Genomic DNA, 21,789 nt, shown 5'->3' on the forward strand with positions numbered 1-21,789 from the left:
AAAGTTAGAATAGTTGGAACCCAATATGCATATAAAAGATGAAAACATAGAGTTCTGAGCTTTGTCTTTGGCAGTGACAGTAAGGTATTAAGTGAGTGCTTTGTTATGCAACATTTTTGGATAAAACTGAACATAATGTATATTTATATGGGAAGCTTTAACACACCAATCTTCACTTGGCAAAACTGAATGCAAACAAATTTCTGGCACTACAAAATAACAATTATAACAGTTGAGATTTATAAATGTTCTTTGAAAGTTCCTGTGCACTTATTTCTGTCTAACATTTTTACCTTTCAAAACAAAACTTAAATTCATGGCTTTGCATTTGACTTTGGATTTCAGAGGTCACACGTTTGAAAGATGCTAGTGAAGAAGCCTTGGTGAATTGCTCCTGTCTGTCTAGTTGTAACTGATGTACACTGAACCTGCATGAGGTGAAAGGATTGAATGTTTAAGATGGTGGATATGATGCCAGTCAAGCAGGCTGTATTGTATTGGATGACTGAGCTACTTGAGTGTTATTGGAGCCACACTTCATACAATTAAGTGGAAACTATTCCATTATATCCTGATTTGTGCCTTGTTTGTGGTGGACAAGATTTATGATGCAGAAAGTGAGTCATAATCCCAAGGTTCTGGCTTGCTTTCCTAGCTATTGTATTTATATGACTGACCCAGAATGCAGATAGTGGGGGATTTACCAGTAATAATGTCATTGAACCCAAAATGGAGGTGCATCAGCTTGCTTGGCATGAATGCTACTTGCCATTTAGTAGCCCACAGATGTCCAGCTAAGACAGACCAACCAATAGGTGTGAACAGTAAAAATAACTGCATAAGTGAGAAGTAATTATCTTATTGTACATTGCTGTGGCCAGACCATATATCATGTTCAGGTCTTGTTACATGTGAGCATAAACTGCTTCATTATCTGAGAAATGAAACTGAACAATGCGCAATCATCAGTGAACATCTCCACCTGGGGTTTCATACAATGAAGGGAAGGCCACTACTAAAACAGGTAAGGTGTTTGACCCAGAGGAATCCCTGTAGTTAGGCTTCATGATTGTTCTCCAGTAACCAGAGTCATCTTCCTTTATGCTAGGTATAACTCCAACCAATGGAGCGTCCTGCCTCTGATAAGCCATTGACTTAAATATTACTAGGGCTCCTTGATGTCACACTCTAACAAATGGCGGCTTGATGTCAAGGTTACTCCATCTCACCTCTCCACTGGAAATCAGCTCTTTTATGTTGGAACTAAGACTGCATGAGGTGTGGAACAGAGTGGTCCTTGCAAAATCTAAACTGTATCAGAGGCCAGGTTAATTAGTAAGTGCCACTTGGTATTACGTCTGATCGTACCCGTTATTGCTTTGCTTGTGGTTAAGCAGCTCATAGAGCTATATTTGGCCAAATTAAATGTGCCCTCCTTTCTATGGACAGGAAAATTTTGCATTTTGAGGCATTTGGCTGATTTTGTGGCTGTACTGTAGATGAAGTAGTAGTTCACCCCCTCAATGAGGAGAAATGAGCATGATATATGGTCTGGCCGCAGCAATGTACAATAAGATAATTACTTCTCACTTATGCAGTTATTTTTACTGTTCACACCTATTGGTTGGTCTGTCTTAGCTGGACATGTTTATGTTAAGTTGGTTAGGACTCTTGCTGGAACTACCAACTTCAATTGAACTTCCATTCCCTGTGTTTCAATATACTTCAATTTGATTAACTACTTGGAGAAGTCCTTTGCTTATGGTTTTTTATTGTGAATACTTGGGAGAAGGTAATATCTTTTGTGTATTCATCCAGCTTTAATTTGTGTTATCTATTGCTTTATGAGAATTGGGAAAGTTGGATGGAAAATCGAAACTGTTGTCTGTAATAACCTCATCAGATTTTTGGAACACCTGGAGGGCCAAAGTTAGATGTTAGTGGGAACTGATCTACTCATCTCATGTTCTGGATATATACATGTCACTTTTTCTTGCTTGTTTTCATGTGACATCTCCATAATGGCATTAGTTTGAAAATATGAAGACTGTGCTTATCGTCTTGTTCAATGGTGAAAAACATACGGTTTTCATCATTGTGACATCATTGGCTCAATGTGGCATATCCTGTAAATAATGACAAATTATGTTTACATTTCTCCAAGATTCAGTGTGATTTGTTATTAGACAATAGGTGCAGGAGTAGGCCATTCTGCCCATCGAGTCTGCACCACCATTCAATATGATCATGGCTGATCATCCTTAATCAGTATCCTGTTCCTGCCTTATCTCATAATCCTTGAGAGCTCTATCCAACTCTTTCTTAAATGAATCCAGAGACTGGGCCTCCACTGCCCTCTGGGGCCAAGCATTCCACACAGCCACCACTCTCTGGGTGAAGAGGTTTCTCCTCAACTCTGTCATAAATGGTCTACCATGTATTTTTAAGCTGTGTCCTCTGGTTTGGCACTCATCCATCAGCGGAAATATGATTCCTGCCTCCAATCCTTTAATAATAATATGTCTCAATCAGATTCCCTCTCAGTCTTCTAAACTCAAGGGTATACAAGTCCAGTCGCTCCAGCCTTTCAGTGTAAGGTAGTCCCGCCATTTCAGGAATTGACCTCGTGAACCTACGCTGCACTCCCTCAATAGCCAGAATGTCTTTCCTCAAATTTGGAGACCAGAACTGCACACAGTACTCCAGGTACTGCCCTGTACAGCTGCAGAAGAACCTCTTTGCTTCTATACTCAATCCCTCTTGTTATGAAGGCCAGCATGCTATTAGCCGCCTTCACTCCCTGCTCTACCTGCATGATTACCTTCATTGACTGGTGTACAAGAACACCCAGATCTCTCTGTACTGTCCCTTTACCTAAATTGATTCCATTTAGGTAGTAATCTGCCTTCCTGTTCTTGCCACCAAAGTGGATAACCATACATTTATCCACATTAAACTGCATCTGCCATGCATTTGCCCACTCACCTAACTTGTCCAGGTCACCCTGTAATCTCCTAATATCATCACATTTCACCCTGCCACCCAGCTTCGTGTCATCAGCAAATTTGCTAATGTTATTACTAATACCATCTTCTATATCATTAATATATATTGTAAAAAGCTGCGGTCCCAGTACAGATCCCTGCGGTACCCCACTGGTCACTGCCTGCCATTCCGAAATGGAGCCGTTTATCACGGACTCTGTTTCCTATCAGCCAACCAACTTTCAATCCAAGTTAGTACTTTGCCCCCAATACCATGCGCCCTAAGTTTGCTCACTAACCTCCTATGTGGAACTTTATCAAAAGCTTTCTGAATGTCCAGGTACACTACATCTACTGGATCTCCCTCGTCCATCTTCAGAGTTACATCCTCAAAAAACTCCAGAAGATTAGTCAAGCATGATTTCCTCTTCATAAATCCATGCCGACTCTGACCTATCCTGTTACTAATATCCAGATGTGTTGTAATTTCATCCTTTATAATAGACTCCAGCATCTTTCCCATCACTGAGGTCAAACTAACTGGTCTATAATTTCCTGCTTTCTCTCTCCCATCTTTCTTAAAAAGTGGTACAACATTAGCCACCCTCCAATCCGCAGGAACTGATCCCGAATCTATCGAAAATAATCACCAACACATCCACGATTTCTCGAGCCACCTCCTTCAGTACCCTGGGATGTAGACCATCAGGCCCCGGGACTTATCAACCTTCAGACCTAACAGTCTCTGAACACCAATTCCTGGCAAATATAAATCCCCTTCAGTTCAGGTCCTTCAGCCATTGTTACCTCAGGGAGATTACTTGTGTCTTCCCCAGTGAACACAGATCTGAAGTACCAATTCAATTCTTCTGCCATTTCTTTATTCCCCTGTTTCTGTCTTCAAGGGCCCAATTTTAGTCTTAACCATTTTTTTTGCCTTTCACATACCTAAAAAAACTTTTACTATCCTCCTTTATATTATTGAACCATCTGGAAGCAATGAGAATGCTGACTTGCACGAATAAACAATACAGCCATATTTTCTCATTATTTTGCTTTATACTTTTTTTTCTTGTACAGCTACATAAGCCATGGGGGGATACTAGTGAGTAAATGTAACAAATTCCTTAGCATGTGTACTATAGCTATGGCTTTCAATTGATGAAGTAGATTTAGATCGAAACGGTCATGGTAAAAAGAACCTGATTAAAGTTTTTGAAGAGCTGACTGAGGTATTGAGCAATGAGCATCTATAGATCTTATAAATATGGATTTCCATGTCTATTTGATTATCTCACTTAAGAGACTGATGGGTAAAGTATAAACTACTGGATTGAACTAATTACTATATTCGTGAATGACTTAGATGATGCAGTATCAGTTCACAGACTCAAATCTGGTGATGACACTGAGATAAGTGACATGGTAAATAGTTAAGATAGAAACATAAAACTGCAAAGAGGGAAATCTATATTTTTACACCAACTAATTAAATACTCTGGATTTAAAATCTTGGATCCCTCAAAATGAGTTACTTAAATTATATGATTTGTCACAAGTGACTTATTATCTATGTTGTTTTTTAAAAATCTGTAAAAATGGACACAGAAACCTGTAAAGTGGCTCTTGAAGGTCATCCCATTCCTTGTTGATTCAATGTAGGCAAACGGACTGATGTGTTAACTTAGATCAACCACATCGATACACACTTAATTAATACTTGATTGATACTTAGACAACATAATGGCTTCTACTAAAGATGTGGGAATTCAAAGCTTCTGAGAAAAGCATGAAACTGGAAGGACACCATGAAGAATTCCAACATTATTGACCTTCCTTTGTGGAAAAAATGATTTGTTGAAGTTAACATAGCAGCTGTATCAAAGTTTTTGATCTGTATAAGACTGGTTGTGAGATGCCATATTTAGCAGATCTCCAAGCAGGTTTCTGAAACATTCCTTCATGGAGAGAGGGGTGGGGGTTCTTGACGGGGAGTTGGAGAAAAAAGCATGTTAAAAGGCAGCTAGACTGAACCAAGCTACTGAAGACAACATGCTACAGTGCTGCAAAAGCATGATAAAGAACTTTTCAGAACTGCCCAGAACCAGATCTGCTCAGTCCTCTTATAGGAGAAATCTCCAACCAGAAGAAACTATTATAGCTGCTGAATTGAAGTTAGGCTGTCCAACTCCTTCACCTTGGAAAGAGGATCTTAAATCAAGTAACGGCTTTCAATGGGGAACAGACTGACTGACTGACAGATTTTCATCTTTATACATATCTTTTACCCATAACTACTTTTAACCTTTATTGTATTGTAGATCACACTTTTTAAAAACTTAATAGCTTTCAGCAATGGTTGCATAATAAATGAACCTTTGTTGTGTTTCAGATTAAAACTTTGCTACTGATAGTTTTAAATTGTAACATTAAAAACTAAAAAGGGGACTGATCCAGCTATTTTAATAAAAATGCAGTTCATGCACCATTTTGTGTATATGCGGTTGTGCCAAAATTGAGAAAAAAGTAGTAGCAACTGCCATCTGTAGTGTTTTTATCTGCTATTGATGTTGGTGTTTTGTGAAGTGGTAATATCAGGATTCCCATCTCTAATATGTTGCGTGTAGGGCTGTGCCAATCAGAGTCCAGTGTTTCTTCACAGAAGATGAAATAGCATAGCAGTTGCAACTGAATTGCTAATTAGTAATTCATTGTAGTTGGATTGAGATTTGTAAAATCCAATTTGTGCTTTAATCAAATTGCAGTTAACGTGAAGGCCAGTAAGAGCCAAGTATTTTCAGTGGAAGAAATGTGTACAAATTTTATCAAGACTTTTTAAAAAGGCTTAACATGTGTTAGGTACCAAACTGAAAAGTACAGGAAATGTCTTGCAATGGTAACTCCTATTACACAGGATGTATTCACTTCATATATCGTCTTCTGAACTTAGATTAGGAAATTAGGTAATCATTTCTTCCTTGAATGTAGGAAACTATTACAGTAAATAATGTTACATGACAATTCCTTTTGTTTACATGTTATGTTCGCCAGTCAGAAAAGAAGTCAGAAAATTACAACTGAATTTATTTTTATTCATTCATTGCCCAACCCTAATTGTCCTGAGGGTTGATTAGAGTCAATCACATTGTGGTGGGTCTTACCAGGTCAGGTAAGGATAGCAGTTTCCTTCCCTAAATGACATTAGTGAACCAGATGGGTTTTTCCTGACAATTGAAAATGGTTTTAGATTAGATTAGATTAGATTAGATTAGACTTACAGTGTGGAAACAGGCCCTTCGGCCCAACAAGTTCACACCGACCCGCCGAAGCGCAACCCACCCATACCCCTACCTAACACTACGGGCAATTTAGCATGGCCAATGCACCTGACCCGCACATCTTTGGACTGTGGGAGGAAACCGGAGCACCCGGAGGAAACCCACGCAGACACTGGGAGAATGTGTAAACTCCACACAGTCAGTCGCCTGAGTCGGGAAATGAACCTGGGTCTCAGGCGCTGTGAGGCAGCAGTGCTAACCACTGTGCCACCGTGCCGCCCACCAGTTCACCAAAATGAACTGCTCCTTCGTTTTATTGCTGTTTCTGAAATATTCATAAAGCAGCTGCTGTCATAAATCAAATTTCAAAGTACTTCAGCATAATATTTGAGATAAGTGTGCAATATTTTCTTGTAAAATCTATAAAGTGTAATAATTTCTAAGATAATGTGATGACTTATCTGTGTATTTCACCTTTAAGGCAGAATATGAAAAAAATTAAAAGCAAGGGTACTTGAGCTTACCATAAACCTATGCTGGAGGTAACAGGGAGTGGAACAAGGTTGAAAAGGTTTTTGTTGTGGTGTTGGCACTTGTCCAGAGTATCCTACAACTGTTGGTGCAGTTTGTGCAACAGTAGTTCGGGCATTGTCGTCATCGTCATCATCATCATTATCCATTTTTTCTAACTGGGTGGAAGATCCAATATCTAGAATAAATGTATAAACCCTGAATTGTCATTTGAACATCAGGTGTCACTCTCCCCACCCAAATACACAACTAAAGTAAACATTATTTTATTTTAAGGTTTTGAACGTCTGAAGGATAACTTTGTACTCATTAATATGCATGATATGCATGTGAAGAATTGCCATATTTTCCCTTTTGATATTTCATGAAGTGCTTTGTTTAATTTATTCACAAAATATGTGCATTACTGGCTAGGTCAGCAATTATTGTCTATCCTTAGCTGCTCAAGAATCAATGTCATTGAATCACAGAACCTCTCCAATGTGAAAGGAGGCCGTTTGGCCCACTGAGTCCTCCAAAGAATATCCCACCCAGACCCAAAACCCCATAACCCCACATCTACCCTGGCTAATCCTCCTAGCCTATACATCCCTGAACATGGACAATTTCAGCATAGCCAATCCACCTAATCTACATCTTTACTCGCACACCTTTGGAGTGTGGGAAACCGGAGCACCCAGAGAAAACCCACACAGGCACAGGGAGAATGTGCAAACTGTACACAGATAGACAGTCACCTGAGGTTAGAATTGAACCTGGATCCTTGGCGTTTAGGCAGCATGCTAACCACTGAGCCACCATGCCGCCACAGGATGCTGTCATCTTGAACTGTGACACAGCATGGAGACTTGGCACACCCAATGCTGTTAGGGAGTTGCAGGTTCCAGATTAACAAAAATGCTTCTTGGGATGAGGAATTTCAGTCAAGTGCATTGCTTGAAAGAGTTGGGTCTGTTCTCCTTCAAGAGAGGGTTGAAAGGAGATTGGATTGTGATTTTCAAAACCAAAAGGACTCTGGACAAAGTGAATAGGGAGAAACTACTCTCTCTGGCAGAAGGGATTAAAAATCAGAAGACATCGATTTAGGGTTATTGGCAAAAAAAAATCAATGCCAAAAGCTTTTATATGAAGTGAGCAGTTAGTATCTGGTATATACTACCTCAGAGGGTGATGAAGGCAAAATCAAGTAAGATATTCAAAGATAATTAAATAATGATCTAAATAAAATATAACTGATGATAAGTTAGTCTTGCAGAGACTGATATGGACATGACTGGCTGAGTGGCCGCCTCCTGTGCTGCAACCATTTGACGATTCTATTTAATATTCCTCCTATCTTAAACATCAAAAATAAGATGTTAATACCTATCTAACATGCTGCTTTTTTTTAGATTACTTACAGTGTAGAAACAGGCCCTTCAGCCCAACAAGTCCACACCGACCCGCCGAAGCACAACCCGCCCATACCCAACACTACGGGCAATTTAGCATGGCCAATTCACCTGGCCTGCACATCTTTGGACTGTGGGAGGAAACCAGAGCACCCGGAGGGTGCTCACGCAGACATGGGGAGAACGTGCAAACTCCACACAGTCAGTCGCCTGAGTCAGGAATTGAACCCGGGTCTTGGGCGCTGTGAGGCAGCAGTGCTAACTGCTGTGCTACCGCGCCGCCCACGTTTTAATAGCCATTATTAGATTGTTAGTTCCAGATTTTTTTATTGAATTCAAATTCCACCAACGGCAGTGGCAGAATTTGAACCCAAGGCCCTAGACTTTCTCTATGTCCCGTGATAATACTTCACTGAAACTCCTGAACAGAAAGATGATAATAAAACCATACAGTTTTATTATTGGCCAATGCATATGTTATGGAGCACTGAAATTTTCAAATGTAAAAAGTAGGTCAAGCTTTCTTAAATATTTCTTTTTTTTTTACAGATCATTTGGTCATCTTTGTTATTTTAGTGACTGGAATCATTCCATTTTTAAATGCTGCAGCGATTGTAACAGAAAAGATTAGTGTTTTGATTCTGTCTGCAATGATTCTGTTATGGGTTTCCTTTTAGAGATCAGTTAACATTCTGCTAAGGCCACTTTTATACAAATGTAACTTTTGCCTTTTTTAAAAATGTAAGAATCAACCACTGCTGTCGATCTAGCAAACTTTCTGCTGCAGAAAAGTGAAACAGACAGGTATTTACATTAAACGACATGGTTGAAGAGTTTCAGGGCAGAGGAAATGACCTGGGAGTTGCAGTGGGAGAGGGACTCCGAGATTCTTGTAGAGAGAGGAGGAAAACTTCTTCAAGGCAGGCATCCTTGCAAGAGGATTCGCAGTAGGGTTAAAATCAGCGAGGTAAAAACAATGACTACAGATGCTGGAAACCAGATTCTGGATTAATGGTGCTGGAAGAGCACAGCAGATCAGGCAGCATCCAACGAGCAGCGAAATCGACGTTTTGGGCAAAAGCCCTTCATCAGGAATAAAGGCAGTGAGCCTGAAGCGTGCAGAGATAAGCTAGGGGAGGGTGGGGTGGGGAGAGAGTAGCATAGTACAATGGGTGAATGGGGGAGGAGATGAAGGTGATAGGTCAGGGAGGAGAGGGTGGAGTGGATAGGTGCAAAAGGAGATAGGCAGGTTGGACAATTCTGGACAAGTCATGGGGACAGTGCTGAGCTGGAAGTTTGAAACTAGGGTGAAGTGGGGGAAGGGGAAATAAGGAAGCTGTTGAAGTTCACATTGATGCCCTGGGGTTGAAATGTTCCGAGGCGGAAGATGAGGCGTTCTTCCTCCAGGCATCTGGTGGTGAGGGAATGGCGGTGAAGGAGGCCCAGGACCTCCATGTCCTCGGAGGGGGAGTTGAAATGTTGGGCCACGGGGCGATGTGGTTGATTGGTGCGGGTGTCTTGGAGATGTTCCCTAAAGCGCTCTGCTAGGAGGTGCCCAGTCTCCCCAAGGTAGAGGAGACCGCATCGGGAGCAAGGGATACAATAAATGATATTAGTGGATGTGCAGGTAAAACTTTGATGGATGTGGAAGGCTCCTTTAGAGCCTTGGATAGAGGTGAGGGCGCAGGTTTTACAGTTCCTGCGGTGGCAAGGGAAAGTGCCAGGATGGGAGGGTGGGTTATAGGAGGAGGCGTGGACCTGACCAGGTAGTCACGGAGGGAACAGTCTTTGCGGAAGGGTGGGGAGGGAAATATATCCCTGGTGGTGTGGTCTTTTTGGAGGTGGCGGAAATGTCGGCTGATTAAACAACAGTGCTTACATAATTGCCTTTTAAGGCAATATTTTTAAAAAGTGAATTTAACTTTCACCTCTGCCCTGATGGGGTGTGAACCCATGTCCTGAGCCATTTTGCCTTGAGTCATTAGTCCTATGATATGACCATTAGCCCAGCAACTTCCTCAGCAAATGTTTGGTTATTTAACCAAATAGCTGCTAGTGTGGTTTGATAAAGTTCCCTCTGAAGTGTTTTGAGGATACTTCAAGCATTTAAAGGTGCTTAGTAAAGTAAGTTGTCACAGGACAGAGCATCTGTTTGTAAAATAGACGAAAGAAATCCGATATCAACATAAAATTCAGAACGCTGAGACCAGAAACGTTAACTAATTTCGCCCCACAGATGCTGCCAGGCCTGCCTACTGTGTTTCTCATTTCCGTTCTTTCGGTTTTTACCAACGTACCAAGTTCTGGGAACAACTTTAATTGTGAAATGGAGAGCGAAAATTCCGAAGTTAGCTAATAGTTTGATGACACACTAGCAGCTAGTCGTACGTAACATGGATGGGGCTGGGCTGACTGTTCCCAGGTTCTGTCTGTCTGTCACTGAGAGTGTTTCTGTCACTGTCACTGAGACTGGGTTGTCTGTTCTGATCTGGACACTTGAAGCTGATCCCAGATAATTCTCAATGAATGTGAATGACGCACCTCTGCGTGGATTTCCCTACAGCCAATGATTGGGTGCCAGTCCAGCTCTCCCTGTATGGAAAGGAGCCGGAAACTGGTTTGTGTTTGAATGACCAGACACCTGTTCACACACACACACACACATACTACTTTGTCTCTTCGCCTGCCCGTCTGCTGCTGCTGCTCCCTACCCAATGGATTACGGAAAACCCTTAGTTAAAGGGGGCAAGGCCGAGGGGCTGAGTGGCGGTACCACTTCGGTCAAGATGCCCATGCCTAGTGGGGCTGTTACCGGCGCCTGGGTGAATGGGCACTCGGAGTGGCAGCGAGGAGCGGCGGCTCAGTGGCAGGAGGAGCGGACCCGCAGCATCGAGGACAACCAGCTGAACCTGCCGAGTCTGGAAGCCGCCTATTCCTCGATCCTGAAGGGACTTGGCGAGGACCCAGAGCGACAGGGTCTCCTCAAAACGCCGTGGAGAGCCGCCACTGCCATGCAGTTCTTTACCAAAGGTTACCAGGAAAAGATATCAGGTAAACCCAGGTGACATGGAAGACGGGGGCTCCTCTCCATCCACCTTCTTAAAACTTTTATTTTTTTTTCTTCCTCTTCCGCTCCGTGAGTGACAACTTCAAATGTTTCGGGAGTTTCCCGGTGGCTGTCTTAATAACAATGTTTGATTTTTGTTGGGGAAATAAAAACCTTTTCGTTTTGGGATGGTTTGGAATTGATATCTCTGCTGTTGATAGATACATTCTTAATTTGTGGGAAATAGGAAATCCCAATTTATTTTGGTTTCTCTACAGCTGTGGGTTATTTCTCACTAGAAGGTTGATCGGCGGCGCCCCAGTGAAATCTCTCTCTCTCTACAATCAGGTTAAAACAGATTTGTTAATTCCCCGTTCCCCTACTTGCACCATCGATTTCAGCCAAGAGGGTAAGGAAACATTAACTAAAACATTAAAGACCCAGAATGTTATCAGTGTAGCCATGTTCAACGTTTGATCTGTGGGGAGAGAGGATGGGGGGCAAAGAGGGATGTGTTCCTGCCTCCCTAAAGCTTACCTGAAGTGCCAGTGCGTTCGTATTCTACAGTTCAATGCGTGTGCCCCTGATATTCAGAATCCACTAAACTAAGGGGCCATCAGTTTGATGCATGACTTTTAAAAGCCCATTCTTTGAAATAATGCCAGTAATTGAGTGTCCCTAATAGGACACCTATTGTTGTCAAACCTTTTGAATTTAGTCAATGGCATTAAGCATACGCAGTAGTAACCCTGTCCGCTATTCAGGTTTGTTTCAGCTTGTAGTCCCCTCACCGTCTGCTGAATCAAAGTGACAACGTGAAAGCAAATCTGCAAAGACCTTTGTACTGAAAGTGGAAATCAATGAAGCTTTATGGAAAATGAGGCCATTTCCAGTAATTCTTCAGCAATTCTTGAACAGTGTTACACTTCTGTAGAGAAATAACCAGACACAGTTCTAAGACAACCTGATCTTTTTGATATTTAAGAGTTTGAAGTTGCTGTTTTGAAATAAAATACAATCTTTCCTATTTCAATCAATTATGTAAAATACAGATTATCATTCAGGTGGTCATACATGCCATGTCCCCATGTAAGAGAGCTTGATTTCCATGCTTTTGCATCCATAGTGATTCAAATTGCAAGCAAATTTTGAATTTCACATTTGCCCAATGCGTTTATGCTTTTGTGCCTAGCATGACTCATCAAAACTAACCTTTTTGTTGGAATACATTAACTGCACCTGTATCTTCAATATCTCATTGATTTCTTACTTGCACTATATGCTGTTTTGGAAAATGTAGGGGGTGATGGATTCTCAGCGGCACGAAGCACAAACAGCCAAGTTTCTGGTATTGAGACTGGCTCTAATGCAATGAGGGGTATGTCGGGTTCCAAGAGATCAATTGTGTTAGGGGATTCTCTAGTCCAAGGTACAGACAGACGTTTCTGTGGCTAGCAGTGATAAAGCAGAATGGTGTGTTGCTTCCCTGGTACCAGGATCAAGGATGCCTCAGAGAGGGTGCAGAATGTTCTCACAGGGGAGAGGGGCCAGCAAGAGGTCATTGTCCACATTGGAACCAGCGACATAGGAAGGGAAAAGGTTGAGATTCTGAAGGGAGGTTTCAGAGAGTTAGGCAGAAATGTAAAAAGGAGGTCCTGGAGAGTAGTGATATCTGGATTACTCCTGGTGCTACAAGCTAGTGAGGGTAGGAATAGGAGGATAGAGCAGAAATGCATGGCTTAGGAGCTGGTGTATGGGAGAAGGATTCACATTTTTGGATCATTGGAATCTCTTTTGGGGTAGAAGTGACCTGTACCAGGACGGATTGCACCTAAATTGGAAGGGACTAATATACTGGCAGGGAAATTTGCTAGAGCTGTTCGGGAGGATTTAAACTAATAAAGTGGGGGGAGGACCCAGGGAGATAGTGAGGCAAGAGATCAATCTGAGACTGGTACAGTTGAGAACAGAAGCGAGTCAAAGTCAGGGCAGGCAGGGACAAGGTAGGACTAATAAATTAAACTGATTTCGCTGCACCTTGGATGCTGCCTGAACTGTTGTGCTCTTGCAGCACCACTGATCCAGAATCTGGTTTCCAGCATCTGCAGTCATTGTTTTAACCTTGCATTTATTTCAATGCAAGAGGCCTAACAGGGAAGGCAGATGAACTCGGGGCAGGGTTAGGAACATGGGACTGGGATATCATAGCAATTACAGAAACGTGGCTCAGGGATGGACAGGATTAGCAGCAATGTTCACTCGTGGACTGATGTTGCACAAAGTGCCCTTTCGGACTGATGTTGCAGAAAGTGCACTCCTGGACTGATGTTGCACAAAGTGCCCTCTCAGACTGATGAGTGCACAAATTGCAGTCTTTAACTGACGTATCCTGGATACAAATGATACAAGAAGGATAGAAAGGGAGGCAAGAGAGGAGGGAGAGGGGTATTTTTGGTAAGGGTTAGCATTACAGCTGTACTGAGGGAGGATATTCCCAGAAATACATCCAAGGAAGTTATTAGGGTGGAACTGAGAAATAAGAAAGGGATGATCACCTTATTGTGATTGTATTATAGACCCCCCCCCCCCATAGTCAGAGGGATATTGAGAAACATACTTGTAAGGAGATCTCAGCTATCTGTAAGAATAGGGTAGTTATGGTAGGGGATTGTAACTTTCCAAACATCGACTGGGACTGCCATAGTGTTAAGTGTTTAGATGGAGAGGAATTTGTTAAGTCCGTACAAGACAATTTTCTGATTCAGTATGTGGATATACCTACTAGAGAAGGTGCAAAACTTGACCTACTCTTGGGAAATAAGGCAGGGCAAGTGATTGAGGTGTCAGTGGGGGAGCACTTTGGGGCCGGCAACCATAACTCTATTAGTTTTAAAATAGTGATGGAAAAGGATAGACCAGATCTAAAAGTTGAAGTTCTAAATTGGAGTTCGGCAAATTTTGACGGTATTAGGCAAGAACATTTGAAAGTTGATTGGGGGCAGATGTTTGCAGGCAAAGGGACGGCTGGAAAATGAGAAGCCTTCAGAAATAAGATAACGAGAATCCAGAGAAATTATATTCCTGTCAGGGTGAAAGGGAAGGCTGGTAGGTATAGGGAATGCTGGATGACTAATGAAATTAAGGATTTGGTTTAAAAAAAAGAAGGAAGCATATGTCAGGTATAGACAGGATAGATCGAGTAAATCCTTAGAGTATAAAGGAAATAGGAGTATACTTAAGAGGGAAATCAGGAGGGCAAAAAGGGCATAGTCAACGTGGTTTTGTGCATGGGAAATCATGTCTCACAAACTTGATTGAGTTTTTTGAGGAAGTAACAAAGGATTGATGAGGGCAGAGCTGTAGATTTGATGTAAATGGATTTCAGAAAGGCGTTCGACATGGTTCCCTCAGAGACTGGTTAGCAAGGTTAGATCTCACAGAATGCAGGGAGAACTAGCCATTTGGATATAGAACTGGCTCAAAGGTAGAAGACAGAGGGTGGTAGTGGAGCTTGTTTTTCAGACTGGAGGCCTGTGACCAGTGGAGTGCCACAAGGATCAGTGCTGGGTCCTCTACTTTTTGTCATTTACATAAATGATTTGGATGCGAGCATAAGAGGTACAGTTAGTAAGTTTGCAGATGACACCAGAGTTAGAGGTGTAGTGGACAGTGAAGAGAGTTACCTCAGGATCTTGACCAGATGGGCCAATGGGCTGAGAAGTGGCAAATGGAGTTTAATTCCAATAAATGCGAGGTGCTGCATTTTGAGAAAGCAAATCTTAGCAGGACTTATACATTTAATGGTAAGGTCCTAGGGAGACCTTGGAGTGCAAGTTCATAGCTCCTTGAAAGTGGAGTCGCAGGTAGATAGGATAGTGAAGAAGGAGTTTGGTATGCTTTCCTTTATTGGTCAGAGTATTGAGTACAGAAGTTGGGAGGTCATGTTGCAGCTGTACAGGACATTGGTTAGGCCACCTTTGGAATATTGCGTGCAATTCTGGTCTCCTTCCTGTCAGAAAGATGTTGAGAAACATGAAAGGGTTCAGAAAAGATTTACAAGGATGTTGCCAGAGTTGGAGGATTTGAGCTTCAGGGAGAGGCTGAATAGGCTGGGGCTATTTTCCCTGGAGCGTTGGAGGCCGAGGGGTGACCTTATAGAGGTTTACAAAATTATGCGGGACATAGATTGGGTAAATAGACAAAGTCTTTTCCCTGGGGTTGGGGAGTCCAGAACTAGACAGCTTAGGTTTAGGGTGAGAGGGGAAAGATATAAAAGAGACCTAAGGGGCACAGAGGGTGGTACAGGTATGGAATGAGCTGTCAGGGGAAGTGGTGGAGGCTGGTAAAATTGCAATATTTAAGAGGCATTTGGATGGGTATATGAATAGGAAGGGTTTGAAGGGATATGGGCCGGGTGCTGGCAAATGGGACTAGATTGGGTTGGGATATCTGGTCAGCATGGACCAAAGGGTCTGTTTCCATGCTGTTCATCTCCATGACTCTTATGTTCCAGAGGAACTATAATTATAACTGCAGGATAGCTGAGTGGAAAGGTAGAGTAAAGTGGATTTCAGGAATTAAACAGATGATGATCTATTTTTAGAAACCTTCGTCCCTTGGCTTTTTAATAACTAAAGTTAAACTTGAATGTCCTGTTTTATCCAGAGCTGGTTATTATATATGTATCGTTAACTATTATAATAATAGTTAACTGTGTACTTCTGATCTTTGGATGCACTATTAAGTATGCAGGCCTTGTTTACTTTTGTCAAAAGTGTATGTGATGTGTCAAGTAGTAATTTGGGCTTATATTTTTGTTCTGAGATAGAACATCCCTCATGGGTGAAATACAACATTCTTGAGCCACTTCGTTAAAAGACTAACCAAGGTAGTTTCCATATCCTTGTGGTTTCTCGGCCAAAGTTTTGTCCTATTTGGATCTGTTTCAGTATTGCAAGTGTGGTGTGATGGTTTGTGTGGCGTATGGAGATATCAGGCAGGCAATTTAGATTACAGGTAGCAGCTTTGAGTAGAAGTGCCATTATGTCTAGATTTTGGTCAGTGGGCTGTCCACTTTCCATCTCTCCTTTTATTGAGATCAAAACTCGGCCTTAAAATCATCGAGGGAGTATCCACAAATCTCTAGAGTAGAGAATTCCAAAGACTTCTAACTGAGTGAAAGGATTTCTTCTTGCCTCATTGCTAAGTGATCAGTGCCTTATCCTGAGACTTTGATCCCATCTTCTAGATCCCCCAACTAGCAACAAATAGCCTATGTCTGACCTGTCAGGTCCCCTCCGATTCTTATATGTTTCATCGAGCCCACATTTTATTCTAAATTCTAAAGTATACACATTCTATTTACTTGGCCCTCCACCATAGCACAATTCTTTTACCCCAGGAATCAATCAAGTGGGACATCCCTGTACTGCCTCCATTCATACAATCTTGTTTAAATATTCAGATCAAATTTGCACACTGTTTCAGGTATGGTTTTACCAAAGTCCTCTACAATCGCAGCAATGTGACATACTTGTCCTACAAACAATAAAAAGCAAACGATGCGTTGGTTTTTAATTCTTGCTGTACTTGGATGCTGACTCCATGTTGTATGAATGCAACAGAGCCTCTGACTTTAATGTTGTACAACTTACGCACCTTTAAGAAAATTCTGCTCTCTTATTCCTAAAAGTAATAATATCCAATTCCTCCATCACTGATGCCCAGTGGTAACAACGCGTACCATCATAACATGCAATTCAGCAACTCACCAAGACTCATTCGGCAGCAACCTCGGACTTCGATAAGGAAAAGGACAGCAGATACATGGAAACACCACTACCTGCAAATTCCCTTCCAAGCCATTAACCAGCCTGACTTGGGACTATATTGTTGTTCAGCCACTGTTACTGGGTCAAAACACAGAAGTTCCTTTCAAAGAGCACTGTGGGTATGAATACTCCCACAAGAATAGCAGTACAGTAGTTCAAAGCAGACAGCTGATCACCACTTTCTTGAGGGCAATTTGAGATGGGCCATAATCTGTAAACAAATTTTGAGAAGAGTTCTCACGTACAGGCTATGCACAAAGGATGTATCTCCAAGAAGCCATCTTATGGAGGTTTGAAGAGTAAAAATTGGAGGGGAATGTGAATAATGCATTGTGAAGACATCATGGCAGCTTTCAGAATATTTTGCACAGGTATGCATGAAAGCATTCTGGATCATTTTCAATCAATAAATATTCATGGATTATCTGTGAGTACCTTCCCTGCCACGGCAAGAGGTGTAAAACTTTTCTCCCCCCTCACCTCCATCCAAGACCCCAAAGGATCCTTCTACATGCAACAGAGACTTTCCTGCACGTCCAAACAATCTATCTACTGTGTCCATTGCTCTCAATTTGGTCTCATCTACATTGGGGAGGATGTCACCTTGTTGAACAGTTCAGAGAATATTTCCGGGACATACGCACCTAACAACCCCACCGCTTTATGGCCAACCACTTTAAACTCCACCCCCTTCCCACTCTGCCAGGGGCATGCAAGTCCTGGGCCCCCTCACCACCAAATCCAAGCCGCCCGACACCTGGAAGATGAATGCCTCATCTTCGCATTGGGGCCCATCAACCACATGACATCCATGTCAATTTCACCAGTTTCCTCATTTCCCCCCCTCCCACCTTATCCCATCCTCCAACTTGGTACCACCTTCTTGAACAGTCCTACTTGTCCATCTTCCTTCCCATCTATCCACTCTACCCTCTGCTCTGATCTATCACCATCATTCCCCCCCCAATCTTCATCTACCTATCGCTTTCCAAACTACCTTTCCCCCCCCCCCCTCTCATTTATCTCAGGCCCCTTGCCCCCCTCTCCCTACCGCTTTTCTGATGAAGGGCTTATTCCCAAAATGTCAACTCTCCTGCTCCTTGGATGCCTCCTGTCCTGCTGTGCTTTTCCAGCACCTCACTTTTTGAGTATGAGTACCTTGGTCACTCATGTGCACCCTGACCTCTAGGATCTGTGACTAAGTAGTCAGTAAAGAGTGATATCCTTCTCATTTTGTGCCTTCATCTGGAGAGAAGTTGGAATCCTGTCATCTTGATATGAAATCCTGAAGAGGTCAGCAGGTTCCTAGAAGGATTTGAAGACAAAAGAAATTCAGAGTTTATGGAGACCTCGATTATTGGCGGTGCATGTCCACTTGGCTAAGAATTCTTGTTTTAGTAGACTGCAGATTGTCAGTAATGACCTTTTTAACCTGGAAAAAGGTGAGCTTTGTGAGGTAGCAGAAATCACCTCCAAATGTTGACAATCCCTCCAAAGTGCTGAAACAGCATTAACGGAACCGGCCAACAATCAAAGCTTTGATGTGGACAAGAAGGCAACTGTCCTGATTCAGTATTTCAAAGGCTTCCTTGCATGTGAGTCTTCAGTACCTGCTGTTCCCAGGCCTCTGACACTCCGGATTTGAGAATTTACAGATCTGGTATTCCCACAGGTCTTTAAAAGAACATTGTTGAGATGTGTAAATGAAAGGGATTGTGTTGGTTTTCTAACAGGGGTCGTTTTTAACATTTCAACGTGTAAACCCCCCCCAACCCAAATTTTTAGCTTAAAATCTATTTCATTTCATTTCCTGGGGGGGGGTGGGGAATCATCTACTTGAGCCAAGGTGCTCATTATAGTGACTTAAATATCATAAATAAATTTAAATGCAACATATGTACTTGCTAATATCTTCTACCATAAGAATATAATGCAAGCTTGCAATATATTTTCCATCTGGTATCTCCTGCAGCTCTTAGTTTGCTTGCGAAACATGCAATTGTATTTATGATTTTAAAACAAATGCAGTTACTTAATACCTTGCTATTCAGTTAAAGGTATGTGTCCATTGACACTGCTTATACAATAGTTCTGTTATATAATTGTGTTCAAGCTCAAACTACATGTGCTCTTGAATTTACTTCTGTAACTTCATCTCCATCTATGAGTGACTAATTGTACGAGATTTCAAAATAACTTGAATTCGAAAGAGCAGAAAGGGGAAGCATTATGTTCACTTACTGGAAATGTTGACTCAAATTCTGGAAGCCGGATGGTTGTTTCTGCCAGGTAGACAGGGGTTGCATGTTGATCGCTGTGGATTTTCTGACTCAGCTGACCGAGACAATTGCCCTGGATTTTGAAAACTGATGGACTATTCCCCTGCGTCTCCAAAAGGCTCCAAAAATCTCCTTTTAAACTTTGGGAGTTCCCAGAATTCTGGCTCACTTAACCTTAATGAGTACCCAGGAAATGTTGGATTTGGAAACCTATTCAAACTCATTGGCATTATATTGAACCCTAACTCACCCATAGACCTCTGGGCTGCTGCTGAACATTTGCAAACTCTACCGGAGAGAGGTTAATGGCAAGATTCAATGAGGCAGGAACTACAATCAATTCTAAAAAGCATTTCAGACTGGTAAGAGATGCAGTACAGAATAAAATAAATTTGGAACTCCATAGAGTTGAAGCACAAGTTGCACCGAAGCAGTTATAGATTTTATCGGGTGCTGATATTTTGTAGTGTCCCCAGGTCAGTGTTCAGCCGGAGAGTGGACAGACACTGGAGGCTCTCGAGTAAAGTTTAAAAATTCTAGTGAGCAAGGGAAAACTTTGTTTTATTTATAAAAAGGTTTTTTGTTTACATCCTTTTGTTTAAAGATGGGGTCCAAAATTGTACACACTATTCCAGGTACATGACTTAAGAAGACTTCGCTATTTTCTAACTCTAACTCTGTAATAATAAAAGGCTAAAATTCTATTTGCCTTTTTAATTACTTACGGTTCAACCAATGTCCATGGATTCTGGACACATTTGAGAAAAGAAATTTCAGACTTTGAGGATGGTGAAAAAAATACAGCCTGTTTGTAAAGGACAGCCAACCTATTCATGAGGTTAAAGATGCTTCAGATATTACAATGGACCAATGGAGGCATAAGAAATTGTGAACTAGTCAGAGAAATTATGTACATAAGTGTAGAAATAGTTGGGGGTGGAGGTTAGAGAAACCGTGGGAGGCACATGTTGTGTAAGGGTCAAAGGTTAATGCTGAGAAGTGTCTGAAGTACTATTCTCCATGACAACATATAGAATTGTAGACGGAACAGTTTAGGATCAGAGGAGTAAGACCCACCATCTGGGTCATCATTTTCATATTCTTATGGGCACATAGTTTCATTCACACAATAAACTAAATCTGGTTTCCTTACTTGACAAAGGATGTACTGACACTGGAGGGGGTGCAGAGAAGGTTCACTAGGTTGATTCTGGAGTTGAGGGTGTCGGCATATGAGGAGATTTGTTGGAATGCAGAAGAATGGGGGGGGGTGGGAGTGGGAGGGCGGAAATCTTATAGAAATATATAAAGTTAGGAAGGGAATAGATAAGATAGAACAAGAGGGCATGGCCTCAAGATTAGAGGGAGCAGATTTAGGACTAAATTGAGAAGGAACTTATTTACCCAGAGGTTGTGAATTTATGGAATTCCCTATCCAGTGAAGTAGTTGATGCTACTTCAGTAAGCACTTTTAAAGCTAAGGCAGATTTTTTTTTGGACATCATCTTGTACACTTTGATCTATAGAAGCTACTGTGGAAAAGTATATCTAGTGTAAAAGTCAACTTCATGATGTTTGGCCTAAAAAATGTAATTTTTCCTTTTACCTCTTGTGAAAAGTCATTCCTACGTTTTTAGGGATCAAAACAAAATTCCAGAGTCTGAACATAATACTGGTGATGATCCAATCAACTTGTAAAGGTATATTTACTAATGAAAATGAATAATAGTAAATAAATGTTTAAAACTTCTGGGTTATTTAGTCAAATTATTAGTGCTGAGATTATATCCAATGATTGATATGAAATTTTTAGAGCTTTTCACTTGATTCCGTTGTAAAGTTCTTCTTGGCACATATCATACATGTATCAAGCAAGGGATCAGTTAAAGTGTGTCTGCTTTGACTCAAGGAGTGTCAAAAATAAGAGTGATGAACTTAGAGCATGGATCAGTACTTGGGACTATGATGTTGTGGCCATAACAGTGACGTAGGTTTCACAGGGTCACGAATGGTTGCTAGATGTTCCAGGGTTTAAATGTGGGGGGTGGAAAAAAAGACGAGGGTGTGTAGCATTGCTAATCAGAGAGTGCACCACAGCTACAGAAACGAAAGTTGTTGAGGAAGGTTTGTCTATTGAGTCAGTATGGGTGGAAGTTAGGAACAGCAAGGGAGCAACCACCTCCTTGGGGGTTTTCTACACACTCCCTAATAGCAGTAGGGAGATTGAAGAACTCCTAGGCCGGCAAATTTTGGAAAAATGCAGATGTAGCAGGGTTGTTATGGGTCACTTCAACTTTCCCAATGTTGACTAGAACCTCCTTAGTGCAGATGGTTTGGATGGAGCCATTTTTGTCAGGGGTGTTCAGGAGAGTTTCCTTATTCAGTATGTAGACAGGCGATGACGGGAGAGGCCATTTTCGATTTGGTGCTCGGCAATAAGCCAGGACAG

At 41.7% G+C, this 21,789-nt stretch overlaps 1 protein-coding gene across 2 annotated transcripts in view; it reads left to right on the forward strand.

The window, feature by feature from the left end:
- Positions 1-10,654: 10,654 nt before the first annotated feature.
- Positions 10,655-21,789, forward strand: part of gch1 (GTP cyclohydrolase 1) — a 42,495-nt gene continuing 31,360 nt past the window's right edge. For both annotated transcript variants that reach the window (XM_060828432.1, XM_060828433.1), the window contains exon 1: positions 10,655-11,235. In XM_060828432.1, the coding sequence (XP_060684415.1) occupies positions 10,899-11,235 (337 nt within the window). In that variant the 5' untranslated portion in view covers positions 10,655-10,898. The remainder of the gene's footprint in view (positions 11,236-21,789) is intronic.

Source organism: Hemiscyllium ocellatum, chromosome 8 (assembly GCF_020745735.1).
Source record: "Hemiscyllium ocellatum isolate sHemOce1 chromosome 8, sHemOce1.pat.X.cur, whole genome shotgun sequence".
In the NCBI taxonomy this organism is placed as follows: Eukaryota; Metazoa; Chordata; class Chondrichthyes; order Orectolobiformes; family Hemiscylliidae; genus Hemiscyllium; species Hemiscyllium ocellatum.